At 33.1% G+C, this 13,695-nt stretch overlaps 1 protein-coding gene across 1 annotated transcript in view; it reads right to left on the reverse strand.

The window, feature by feature from the left end:
• The window catches only part of LOC100950607 (ATP-binding cassette sub-family A member 3-like), a 305,157-nt gene that overhangs the window by 123,724 nt on the left and 167,738 nt on the right, over window positions 1-13,695 (reverse strand). Inside the window, exons 15-18 of the mRNA XM_023513852.1 lie at window positions 12,279-12,429; window positions 4,244-4,342; window positions 3,888-4,050; window positions 2,641-2,935 (exon numbers count right to left, since the gene is read on the reverse strand). Coding sequence (XP_023369620.1) covers window positions 2,641-2,935; window positions 3,888-4,050; window positions 4,244-4,342; window positions 12,279-12,429 — 708 coding nt within the window. The remainder of the gene's footprint in view (window positions 1-2,640; window positions 2,936-3,887; window positions 4,051-4,243; window positions 4,343-12,278; window positions 12,430-13,695) is intronic.

Genomic DNA, 13,695 nt, shown 5'->3' on the forward strand with positions numbered 1-13,695 from the left:
ATCACAGCTCACAGCAACCTCCAACTCCTGGGCTCAAGCAAGTCTCCTGTCTCTGCCTCCCAAGTAGCTGGGACCACAGGTGCCTGCCACAACACCCAGCTATTTTTTGGTTGCAGCCATCATTGTTGTTTGGTAGGCCCAGGCTGGATTCGAACCCGCCAGCTCAGGTGTATGTAGCTGGCACCTTAGCTGCTTGAGCCACAGGCACCGAGCCAACTCTCCTCCACATCTAAAGAGAAAACTTTTTTGTTTTTTATTATAATAGAGAAACAAGTCTATTTAGTCCATTTCAGATAAGTCATTTGAACCTATCATTTTTCCTTTAGCCCTATTATTTGTTTAGGTCCTTATCTTCTTTTGTTTTGACTATCACAAACATTAGTGCAGCTGAAATTTTTGACTCTAGTTTTGCCTCTTTTCAATTTTTTTCCCATATTCAACTCACTTCAGTGATGTTCTAGCTAATTTATGCTTATTATGTGCCAGGAATTTAGTTAAGTACTAGAGATATAAGGGAAGTCTTTGCCACACCACAATCTAGTTTGAGAGACAGAAGAAAAATGTGATAAATACCCCCAAAGAAGTATACACCTAAATTATGAAAGAAGAGAATATATTTAGTTCTTTCTGGGAAAGAAGATGGCATTTTATCGGTTATTGAGCTGGAATACATTTCAAAGACTCATATCTGTTATGCCCGGAATTTGGGATTTTCCCCACAGAACACTTGGAGACTGATTCCGATGCAACCAGCAAGAGGCACTTTTATTGCAGACTCACGATATCCACTTATTTCATCACTTTGTTTGAAAATTAACAGTGATTTCCTCAGCACTAACGCATATAGTACATAAGAAAAAAATTAAAGATGAGAAAATACCTAGAGGAATGAATTTCTTCCCTTTTCTTTACCTTAAAAAATAAGGTTAAAAACAGGCATAGCGATTGGAATAAATAATTCCAATAAAATCAAATAGAAAATTAGTAGAATGCAATTATAAAAGGTTCTGTGGCTAGGATAATTAAAAAAAAATTCAAATTTAAAATGCAAGCTTCTTAAAGCAAAGTTGGACTGGCTGAGCCAAAAGAGTATTTTTCTATGCTTAGATAATTTTTAGCTAATGAATAGAAAGATAACATTTTATTGAAAATAGATTATCAGTGATGGGGCTCCTGTATTATTCCATTGTAATTTTAGTCATGTTACAATAAAGTGTATTCAGTTAATCATTTTATATTTTATAAATTTGTAAATGGTAGACTGTAACACAAAAAAATCATTTTATATCAGGACACTTCCTTTATCCTCTCTCTTTACTGCATGCCCTTGGTTAACAAATGCTAATCTATTATTCATGCAAGGGAGAGAAATTGGGATAAATATTACTATCAGCCAATTTATTTTAGGTTGCTAAATCAAAATTATGTTAATAAGGAAAAATCAACACTTCCAAATGTATTTTTACCCCTCACAACTAAACCTAAAGGAGAGACAGTGAAAAAAAATATCAGGTTTCCTAATCCTGCAGGCTGTTTGCTAACTTTAAGAACATGGTTCATTATGAGGAAGTGAGAAGAAAAAATTCAGTATCTGTGAGGAAATGATTATACTTGAAAGAGAACAGACCCTATGGTCAGAGAGCTAATATGGTGCCATAAATAGTGAATTTTTAGATGTAAGGCAGATCAGATTAAATTCAAGTCTCTGTATTATACCAGATGTCTGATTTGGGACAAATTACTCAAATTCCTAAAATATTTAAGTATTCCTCATTTAATTGAGGGTATTACCCACCAAATAGGGTGATTACTCAGATTAAAGGACAGGCAGGTAGTGTTTAGCAGGTCTTTCTAAAAATGCTTGGTAAATGTAAACTATTAATTTTACTATCTTAATATCTTAAAAAATAAATGTATTCTTAGGAGCTAGCCCATTAAGACTTCAATATCTTCTTGGGGATGGGACACTACTAGTTGAGGGACTTTATCCAACAAATGCAAACAGTGTAACCTGGCTCTTTGTACCCTCGATGATTCCCCAACAATAAAAAATAAGACTTTAATATTCTTATTTTAGATATGACCAGGCTAGAAGACTATAGAATGTCTTTTAGGACATGGGACCACCATCCCGGAATGTGATACATGACATTCTGGCCAGCACTTTTAAACAATTTCATCCTTAATTTCTCAGTAAAATATATTTTGGCACTTTGAGTTTTTTTTTTTTTTTTTTAACTTGAAAAGAACAATAATTGCCTTGTAAACAACCTATGGCCAAAATGCTTAGAGTAATAATTAACTATTTGAGACTAGTTGTTTTAAAGAGGGTATTCATTGATTTCTCAGTAAAATATATTTTGGCACTTTGAGTTTTTTTTTTTTTTTTTTAACTTGAAAAGAACAATAATTGCCTTTAAACAACCTATGGCCAAAATGCTTAGAGTAATAATTAACTATTTGAGACTAGTTGTTTTAAAGAGGGTATTCATTGACTCTAATTTAATGACTACTAAGATATTATTGCTAGCAGGAAAAGAATGGAGCACATAGCTAAATACTATATTTAAGATCATTCTTTAGAAGTAACATACACTAATCATCTCTAAATATAGTCTTTCTTTCCCTAATGAGCTTTACCTTGTACTTCCTTAAGTCTTTGGTTTTCAGACTTTACAATACTTTCAAAGTTATGCAAGAGAAACATAGTCAAACGAGGATCCCCAGAAACAGAAAAAGGCACAACCGTGTGACCATATTGACCCAAATCCATTTTCCTGGCATCATCAACCCTAAAAATATTATTAGCTGTCAAGAGAAAGGCAAAAGAACCTAAAAGTCCCAAAATCTGTAGCAAAACCAGCTTCCAGTTGCGCCAATTGAACATCACCCTCTTTACGAACATGGCACGGAACTGCTGGTTGTAGAGAGAACACTAAAGAAAGAGGAGAGAAACATAGCATTACAATAGTCATTGACATAAACAGATCATTCACATTAAAATTCATTCTTTGAAATTTTATGGTATGAATGCATGAAACTTTATTGTATAAACACATAGTTTATACAAATAAATAAATACTTGGCATAGAACCTAAGCATAGTATGGTAGTAGACAATAATGTGATCAGTCTTTTCTTTGTATAAGGCAGGGAGGGGTCAACAAACTAAGGCCTGCTTTTGGAAACAAAGTTTTATTGCAACACAGATATGCACACTGATTTCTGTATTGCTATGTTGTTTCTGTGCTGCAATGACAAAATTGAGCGATTATGACGATTAGATGGTCCATAAACCTTCAATATTCACATGAGGTTTGCTGACCACATTATTGTCTATGCTTAGGTTTGCTGACCCCTGCTATGTGTGCGAGATATAGCACAAAATGTTTAAGGTTTGACTTTAGATTATAACACACAAAGTCTCAACAGAATGATTTTCCTCAGACTCCAGCCAAGAAAGCCAGGGTGATTCATAGAAGAAATAGATAAGCAGAAGGAGAATGAAAGAAATATTTGACAACTCAAAGAAAATCATACTGAATAGAGAATGATGTGTTATGCAGTAACAATTCCAACTGAAAAACTTAAAAAAATTTTGTGCATACTTTATTGCCAAAAATTAGGTTTATGAGAACCTTTAATCTAGCTTCAATAAGCCAATGAATTTTGGGGTTTCTAATCTGGAAAAATATAAATTCTGACACAGAAAAAAAGAAGTAATGAATAATCATGATGAAAGTAAACAACTTCTATCTTTATCTAGAACTCACCACTTCTGTATTAGCAAATTAATTAGGTATAGACTACTTCCTATCTTTACATTGACAAAAGTACCTTTTATACTCCAACCAAATATACATGATGGTTCGTAGTAAAGATGCTCACCCCAGTATTAAACCTAATAGTTTGGCTTTCATTTAGAATGGGAGAATTTGATCTCGTAGCATTTCTTGACACATTTCTATTCTGGTTCTTAGCAGAGAATTTGCTCCTCTGGGAAGGCTGCACAGCTTGCACTTTGTTGTCTGAAACTTCCATGTGGCTGACCCTATATTAAAAAAGAAATTCAAAGAAATTTACTTTAACTTTATCACAGTATGTCTTGTTTGAAGAATGTGAGTTGCAACCCCTCAGTCAGAAGTTTCCATGGTTTGCTCACTGCAGGGCAACATTTGGAGGCAACTTGATCAAATGGTCCTTCCATTCCAGGGTTTTTCTTTTCTCTCTATATTGTTACCTACCTAAGGAAGACTTCTTCCATGGTAGTGACAGAAGCACCAAAACTAGCAATACCCAACGTTTTCTGTCCTTCTTCTAGAGAAGTGAACAGACCTTCAAATCTAGAGGTAGAAGAGGAAGAGAAAAAGCTATCACTAAACTAGATGGTTTTCCTATTTATATCTAATTATTCTAAATTTATTTCCCTTCAGCAGTGGAGAAAATGTAGATCATTCTTCATTATATAAGTGCTTATTATAATTTTATACTTCTACAAGGTGGGACAAATAGAAAGAAACTAGTAAATCATTATAGCAATTTATTTTCTGAATTTTGTACAATACACACATATTACTCTCATAACTGAAAGGAAAAAAAAAGGAAATACAGGTGAATCTCCTCTACTTAGTTCTTGGATACATGTACTGTGAGTCTTCTAACACAAATATCAATAGATTCCACATGTTAATTGCTCTAGCTAGTTGACATAAATTGACTGACCACATGTACATTTAGCTATGGTTCTTATTACTCAGTAAATCAGAAAAGAAAATCATACTCAGTGGGGAAAAAAAAGATACCTAAAAACAGAAAGTGGAGTAAGTGCAATAAAACATGAAGACTTAGGAAGAACCATGTGATTAAATATATAGAGAAATCTATAGATCCCTACATAATGTGGAGACATCAAGACTTTTAAAGAAAAGTTTTCCTGGGAATATCTTATAGTGTTCAAAAGATTATTTTGTGTCAGAGCCTTTAGTTCTCAAAATCATCTCTTTTACATTCCCAGTGAAATTTATTTGAATCTATATTTACTCACTCTTAGTGTTAAGGAAATTAAAAATTGCCTCTTTTAGAAAATTTATCTAAAATTTATCATTTTAGAAAATGTCCTCTGTATTTAAGCTTAAATTCTATCTAGTTTTGTACAGTAGTTCTAATCTTACACTTTGAGTTATATAGGACAGGTATAATCCACCTGACAGCCTTTGATGTGTTTTATGTCCATTTCCTCTTATGTTTCTGCATTCCCAATGCATGGCTTTCCATTAGGGTTTACCTATATCTTCACCTATATCTTCTTTTTCTTTCTTTTACCCTTTTAGTCATTAAATTTATATATGTGCATCATACAAAATTCAGAAAATAAGTACAGTGGAACCTCCATAGTTGACCACCTCCCTACATTAGCCACCTATGTAAGTCAACCAGACAGTACCATGTATACTTAATAGAAGTTCCTTATGTTGACTACCTCCATATCTTGACCAATTTGTTACATTCCTTCAGTGGTCAACTTGCAGAGGTTCTATATATATATGGAAAACAAGAATTATCACAATACTATCCTTATAGGTAACCAATGTTATTATGTTAATATTTTGTCATCATTATTTATTTTTGTTTCTAATGGCTTTACATGATATGGAACAAAATTAGAATTAAATTTTGTACTGCTTTAAAATGCATGAACATAGCACAAAGTAGTAATAAACTAAATATTCACCAACAGTTTAATGAATAATGGTACACATATTCAATAGAATAAGATCTAATTCAATAATTCAATAGAATTAGATCTAATAAGATCTAAAATAGATCTAAATCTAATAAGATCTAAAATCTACAAGTTTTAACACCTAAATTTTTTTTTAGACGGAGCCTCAAGCTATCCCCCTGGGTAGAGTGCCATGGCATCACAGCTCACAGCAACTTCCAACTCATGGGCTCAAGCGAGTCTCCTGCCTCAGCCTCCCAAGTAGCTGGACTACAGGCACCTGCCACAACGCCTGGCCATTTTTTGGTTGCAGCCATCATTGTCGTTTGGTGGGCCGGGCTGGGGATTCAAACCTGCCACCTTAGGTGTATGCGGCTGGCGCTTTAGCCGTTTGAGCCACAGGCGCTGAGCCTTAACACCTAAAATTGATTAAGAAATGCTGAGTGACTAAAGCAAGATTCAGTACATTAGTATGGGAGGATCTCATTTTTGCAAAGCTATTATTTCTATAATACACATGTCAATATGTGCATGTAATGCTCATGAAAAATAAAAATCAAACTCTTGTCAGATTATCTCTATAGAGAGTGATTATGTGCGACTTTCATTTTCTTCTCCGTATATTTCAGAAATAAATAAGCTCTTCAATTTTGTCATCACACAACCATATGTAGAGTAACAAACTGTAGAGTCCTTACTAATGAAGTAATCTATAAACAAAACCAAATAATAATAATGAAGTAAATAATAATAAAATAATTTTTATGAGCTAGTCTTATTATGAAGTCACATTAGGAATCTGACCACTTTGAGTTTACCTGATTTTCTAATTACATATGTTTATATATCTGCAATAGATCTATTTTTCTAATTGTATAGGTTTCATTTTGTTATATGTGATATATATGTACCACATATATTCAATAAATATAAATATTATGTGGATAATATATAATGGACAATTATCTTTGGGGGGGCTTAGAGAAAAATATAAAAAGAAAAAAAAACTGACCACTTTAAGTAAATGTATTCCTGTTAACATTTGATGTATTTCCCTCCATTAACTACATGCACTTTTTAGATAATTAGATATTTTTTCACTACAAGGTCTTGCTCAATCAGTTGGGTGAAAGACAGGCATCATCATAGGTTCATCATAGCTCACAGGAGCCTCAAACTTTTGGCCTGAAGCAATCCTGTTACCTCAGCCTCCTGAGTAACTGGGACTATAGTCATGCCCTACTATGCCTGGCTAGTTTTTCTATTTTTTTGTAGAGACAGGGTCTTGCTCTTGCTCAGGCTGGTCTCAAACTCCAGAGCTCAAGCAATCCACCCACATCAGCCTCTCACAATGCTGTAATTAATGTGCTTTATATGTATTGTATCTTAGAAAATAAATAAAATAAAATATCTAATGACCAGACTGAGCAAGAATGGGACCTTCTCTGTGTCTACAAAAAGTAGAGAATTAGTCAGCATTGTGATGTGCATCTGTAGTCTTAGCTACTACAGGGGAAGCTGAGGTAGGAGAATGGCTTGAGCCCAGGAATTTGAGGTTGCTGTGAGCTATGATGACTCCATGGCACTCTGCCCAGAGTGAGACTCTGTCTAAAAAAAAAAAAAGAAAGTTCACTAATTACAAATAAAGTTTTTCATATGAATGGCTGTGGGTAATATCCAGATAAGGTAGAGAACATTTCCAACGCCTCACAAGGAGATTTCAGCATGCTCCTTCCTCTCCACACACATAATATATGTATTTTAGGATTCTATAACTAAAGATTAGCTTTGTCTTTTCTTAAACTTCATATAAAAGACATCTGATGTAAAGAATAATAAAAAAATTTTAATAAACGCGAAAATCATTTTAACAAAAAAGAAGACTTCTGACAGTCTGTACTTTTTTGCCCAACACAGCGCTTGTGAGATTTCTTCATGTTGTGTATACCACAAGTTCATTCTTTTATATTGTTGAGTAATATTCATCCATATTCTTAATATTGGACATTTTGCTTGCTTTTGTTTAGAGCTATTATGAATAAGGTGGCTGTGAATGTGAATATTCTTTTATGTATCTTTTTCTTTTCCTTTTTAAGACAGAATCTCACTATGTTGCCCTTGGTAGAATGCCGTGCCGTGGCGTCATAACTCACAGCAACCTTAAACCCTTGGGCTTAAGCAATTCTTTTGCCTCAGCCTCCCAAGTAGCTGGGACTACAGGCATCCACCACAACACCTGACTATTTTTTTGTTGTAATCATTGTTGTCGTTGTTTAGCAGGTCCAGGCTGGGTTCAAACCCTCCATTCTCGGTGCATGTGGCCAGCGCCATACCCCTGTCCTATGGGTGCTGAGCCCTTTTATGTGTCTTTGATGAAACCTGTGTCTCCTAGATATATCCTAGAAGTAAAATAATGGGATCATAGGACAAAAACATATTTAGCTTAGTGGAAATGACCAAATATTTTACAAAGCAGTTTTACCATTTTAAACTTTATGAGCAATTAGATACAATTTCTCTGTTCACACACTATAGTCTGTCTTTTTAGTTTTAGCCATTTTGGTGTGTGTATAGTGGTAATGTAATGTAATCTCTTCTTTATATCTTAGAAAATAAATAAAATAAAATATCTAATGACCAGACTGAGAAAAATGGGACCTTCTCTGTGTTTACAAAAAATAGACAATTAGTCAGGATTGTGATGTGCATGTGTAGTCTCAGCTATTGGGGAAGCTGAGGTAGGAGGACTGCTTGAGCCCAGGAGTTTACATTTATTAATTACATTATCTCTTATTTTTTTGCATTTATTAATTACATTATCTCTTCTTTTTCTTTATATTTTTCTCGTATTTCTGGGAGAAGTTTTTGGCATAGTCTTCTCTTTAATTGATTCTACTATTTTCTGCTATAATTAATGGTCAGTTTTTCTTGTAGCCAATTAGAATTTTATCTCATTTTGTCTCATTTTTCCTCTTCAAACCTGTTTGATCTAGATTCAGTGTTCACTTCAATTTGATTGAGATCTTAATGGAGAATTTCAAAAGTTTTATATTTTTGCAGTATATTTATTTTCAGGATTGGCATTTATTATGATTTCTCACTGTGATCCTATTCTTCCAAAATGTAGTACCTTTCCTATAGTCCATTCTTTTTCTCCCAACTTTATGAAAATGTACTTATTTGTAAAGCATTAACTTGTAATCATATATAACTTCAAGAGGAAATTCTAAGACTGAGACATGATTCTGCCTGATTCAGTGATTTCCAAGTTCTCTTTCTAGTATTCCTCCCATCCTTGATAATCAACCTTGAGATTACTGGTCCCAATGTGTGGAGTTTAAAATTAAAATGAGACTGGCCTGCCTTCAGTTTTCTAACATTGTGATATAGATGGAAAAGTGTAGGTTTTGGAGATAAATGGGCCTATGTTTGAATTCAGTGCATGCCACTTATTATTTGATTTAATCTTTCTTAACTTACAAATCATCATATCATTTGTAAAAAGGTAAAATAAGCATATTATACATATTCTCCTTGTTTGTCACAATGTTATTGCACTTTAAAATTTATTTCTCTACAATTATTTTATACTGATTTGAGAGGCTCATATGTACTTCATCACCGCTTGGAATCTTGAACTTATTTGTAGCCATGAGCATCACCCTGAAAAATCTCACCTTTCTCTTTGTTTATTCATGCCTTTCAAATTAAAAGACAATTTTCTTTGAACAAAAAGATTGAATCCAAATAAGAGTTGAGGAATTCTGCTTGCTTGATGACAGCACTGAAGCTTTTTTCCCTTGACATTCTTGGTCAAGATATAATTTTAGATTTTTCTTTTTCTTTTGCCGTATCCCAACCACAAAATCCCAGACCTTTAATAGAAGTGGATGCAAAACTAGAAGAAGAAACCAGGTCACTTGAAAAGAAGCGCTTCGAAAGGAGAACTCATTATATAAGATTTCATCTGGATCTATCATGTTCATATTTAATTTCTTCTCTATTTTTTCCTAATTAACCTGCTGGCCCTGACATCAAAAGCATAGTGCTAGCTCCATTTTTGCTCTACCACATATATTTTTATGACCCACATACAGCTTTTCAACTTTGCTACTCAGGATCCAACCTTGCTCAAGACACACCACCTCATATAAAAATAAAAAGAATGATGGTACTACTTAAAAAACTTTGAAAAACACATTGGAGGTGGTAACTGTCTGATGCTATTATGTACAATTTTTTCTTACATAATGGATTTTAGGTATTGCTCTATTTTCTTTACACTTGGGATCTTACAGTCAGAATTTCATTTTTGAAGCTTCCAAACACTCTTGAGTAACCTTTTCTCTCAAAAGGTCATATTATGGAATCTTGCTTTTCTGTATGCCTTAAAATTTTGGTATGTGTCTGAAATACCAAGTCCCTTCTTTCTTTGATGCCTTGAATCTATCATGGTATGGTAAGTTCCCCCAAAGGTATAAGACATCTGTTTTTCCACCTCAACCACCATTTTCTTGACTAGCAGAATTAGATTTATGGTCATAATTTATTTCTCATTTACTCCATCTTTCTATGAAGTATAATTATTGTCAAGAGAAGTCAGAAAAATGTCAGGAGACCTACTTTGAGGTAAGACATGTCTTTTGTCTATACTTGAATTATCCCCTTTACTGTGTAATCTTGCTTAAATTTTGTATCAGGAATACCTCCTATTATCTTGTAGGGGTTTCACAAGTTCCACAATATATAACTTGTTTCTTTCTTCTATTGTCATTCACTGGTTTTCCTATACATTTCTACCTTCTAGTTCCAGAATTTTAAGAATATAAATATTCCCTGATATGTAGTACCATTCTGATAGGAGATATATATCTATGTATCTATATAGATATATATCTATGGAGTGCTGCATATCATTCTACTGCCAACTTAAGCTTCATTCTAATGAGTCTCATATGGTTTTACAACAAATTATAACAATTCTTTAAAATTTCAAAATCACTTTCTTTGTAGGATATATTCAATAAATTGGAATACAGGTATATGTGATTAAACATCACTAGTTTTCTTTCATGTTATTTATTCAGCCAAATAAACACAAAATAGAACATTGCCTGGGAAAAAGTAAGTGCTCAATTACTTTTAGCTATCAAAATTGTAGCTGGAAAGGAATAAAATAATTCAACCATAATTTCATTCATTTCATATTATATTCTAAAATAACTGGATTTATAGGTATTTACTTTTCTTATAATTTTCGTCCACCCATTTCTTAGTTTAACACTTTAATTTTTAGAGAAAACTGAATTCTGAGCAAACATGTTCTTCCCCAAATTCATATTTTTCATTTTGTTCTGTAATGAATCTAGCATTCCAAATCTAGATTTATTGCTCAGAAGTCTACAATTAGTTGTTCACCTCTTGTAACTTCTTCCTATTTTCTTCTTCAGTGCAAATGATTAGTAAGAAGATATGATAAAACATCATCTGCTTCTAAATCCTTCCATTTCTTGTTTTAGACATGATCATAACATAAGTATATGATGTTACTCATCTTGCCTGGAAATTTTATTTGTGTACATATGAATCAGAACAAGCAGATAGGGTAATAAGTTTATGTGAGAACTTTATTTGTGTATCTCTTTCAGATAGAGTCTGTAGCTCCAGGTGGATCATTGTTATCACCTTGAGCTATGTACCAATTTTATCTATAAAAATTTCCATTTATTTATGAATGAATCAACTACCTTGTATCTTTGGGAAAAATATCTAGAGTGCTATCTCCAATTATTTATTATATTTAATTTTTTCATTCCTATTTATAACTTGGTTCACTTTCATTCCCTGATCATGCTGCCCATGCTGCCCGTGCTTCTCAAGAACTTTCCAATTTACTAAATAAACAAAACTCAAATAATGTACTTCCTTTTCCTTCTTTTTCTTATGACACATTCCTCTTTTTCCTGGAAAAGGAGAAATTAATGACTTTCATATTCTTTATGAATATGACAACTGGTTTGACTCTGGGAATACCAAAGAAAGTACTTACTTGTATATGGCAATAAGACAAAAATATGAAACACTAGAGCTCACTGATAAATTTGCTTTGGTTCCATCTCATTTTTTTTTGTTTTTTCGTTTTTTGTTTGAGGATAGTTATCCTAGGAAAAGTTATTATATTTCCAACTTTCTTTAAGGATAATTCTATAATTAAAATAATTCAAACTATCTATTTCCCCTGGTTTCTTGTCATCTTGACTCCAAGAGCCACCATCCAAGCCATCTTATTTTTTTCCTCTCAATATCTTAATATTTCCCTTCATTCTATTGACCAAGAGTAATTTTTACTTTTACAACAATATACCATCAGTTACTGCCAATTAGCCCCGGGAACCTACAGCCATTAGGAGACATTTCTATCTTTAGTGCAAGTGGAAGCTATGACAGGACTTTTGCTTGCCAAATAACTCTTCTCGCCAAGCCTGAATTAACTAGGAAAAGTAACAATGATTTCTCACTATCTAAAAAATCACCCTTTTAGCTCTCAGGATCCATACCTGTGTGCATACTCTTTGGGTAGAATAAATGATAATTCAGATCCAACATTGTTCTCCAAAGTAGCTGATGGTGTATAGTATTGAATCAATTTTGAGATTTCTTCAACCTTACAGTTAGGTTCCTTCACCATAACTATGTGGTATCCCACACCTGAGAGAAACCATTTAGAGAAACAAATAAAACATTTTGCACTTCCCATACTCTTATGAGACTGTATTAGAGTTTCCATGGCTTGGTGAATGAGAAAAAGATTGGGTATGTCACAGATCATTTGAGAATCTAATAAATATTTCTTTATAGTTTCATTATTTTTCTTAGGGACTGATATGACCAGGATTATATGACAAGATAGAGTGAAGATAGTATGAAAGTCTCTGTCATCTGGCTTCTCATACTATTAATACTGAAATGTAAGAGAATGATATTAATATTCATTATTGGGTACCTATAATATTCCAGAGAGTAAAAAAATCAGATAAAAATTCCTTCCTTCAGAGAACTGAAGAAAACTCCTAAAGTAGCTTGTATCTCCAGATATTTACTTTACTGGCCTTCTGAATGTAGGGGTCAACTACTGTAGCAGAGAAAAATACCCCTAGGGAACTTGAGGATGTTGTGAAAACACTGAAGTATCATTTTATTCATATCAGTGGTATAAAAAAATTACAAAACATGCAAAGAAACAAAAAAATAATAACCCTAAATATGATGGAAAAATAAGCCAACATACAGACTGGCCCAGATGTAGAAATTATGAGATGAATATCTTAAAATAACCTTGATAAATATATTAAATAATCTTGATAAATAATAAAGGAACTAAAAGTAGGCCTACTGTTCAATCCTACAATCCTGGGGTTATTAAAATTAAAAATGTACATGCCTAAAAATATACTATTAAAATGAATAGGTGAGTAATTCATTTAGAGAAGTATCCATAATAGATACATCTGAAAAAACACTCACATCTGTGAAAGAACTACAAATTAACAACAAAAGACAATCAGCTTCTAATAGTGGGTAAAAGACTTAGACACGTCACAACAGAATTTACCCAGATAGTCAAATTAGATGTGAAAAATTACCTAATATATCATCCTTCAGTGAAATGCAAATTAAAAACACAGAGATGCTGTCTCACACCCACTAGAATGACTTAAATCCAAAAGACCAACCAAAATTTTGGTAGGGATATGCAGCAAGTAAAATTCTCAAATATGCTGAGTTATATAAAATATTATAAGCACTTTGGAGAACCTTTTAATAGAACATGAAACCAGAAAGACATCTGGAGAACACTTAGAGAACTAAAAATAGACCTACCATTTGACCCTGCAATTCCTTTGTTGGGTATATTCCCAGATGACCAAAAATCACATTACAACAAAGACATTTGTATCAGAATGTTTATTGCAG

Source organism: Otolemur garnettii, unplaced genomic scaffold (genome assembly GCF_000181295.1).
Source record: "Otolemur garnettii isolate 467f Iridium unplaced genomic scaffold, OtoGar3 scaffold00044, whole genome shotgun sequence".
NCBI classification, from domain to species: Eukaryota; Metazoa; Chordata; class Mammalia; order Primates; family Galagidae; genus Otolemur; species Otolemur garnettii.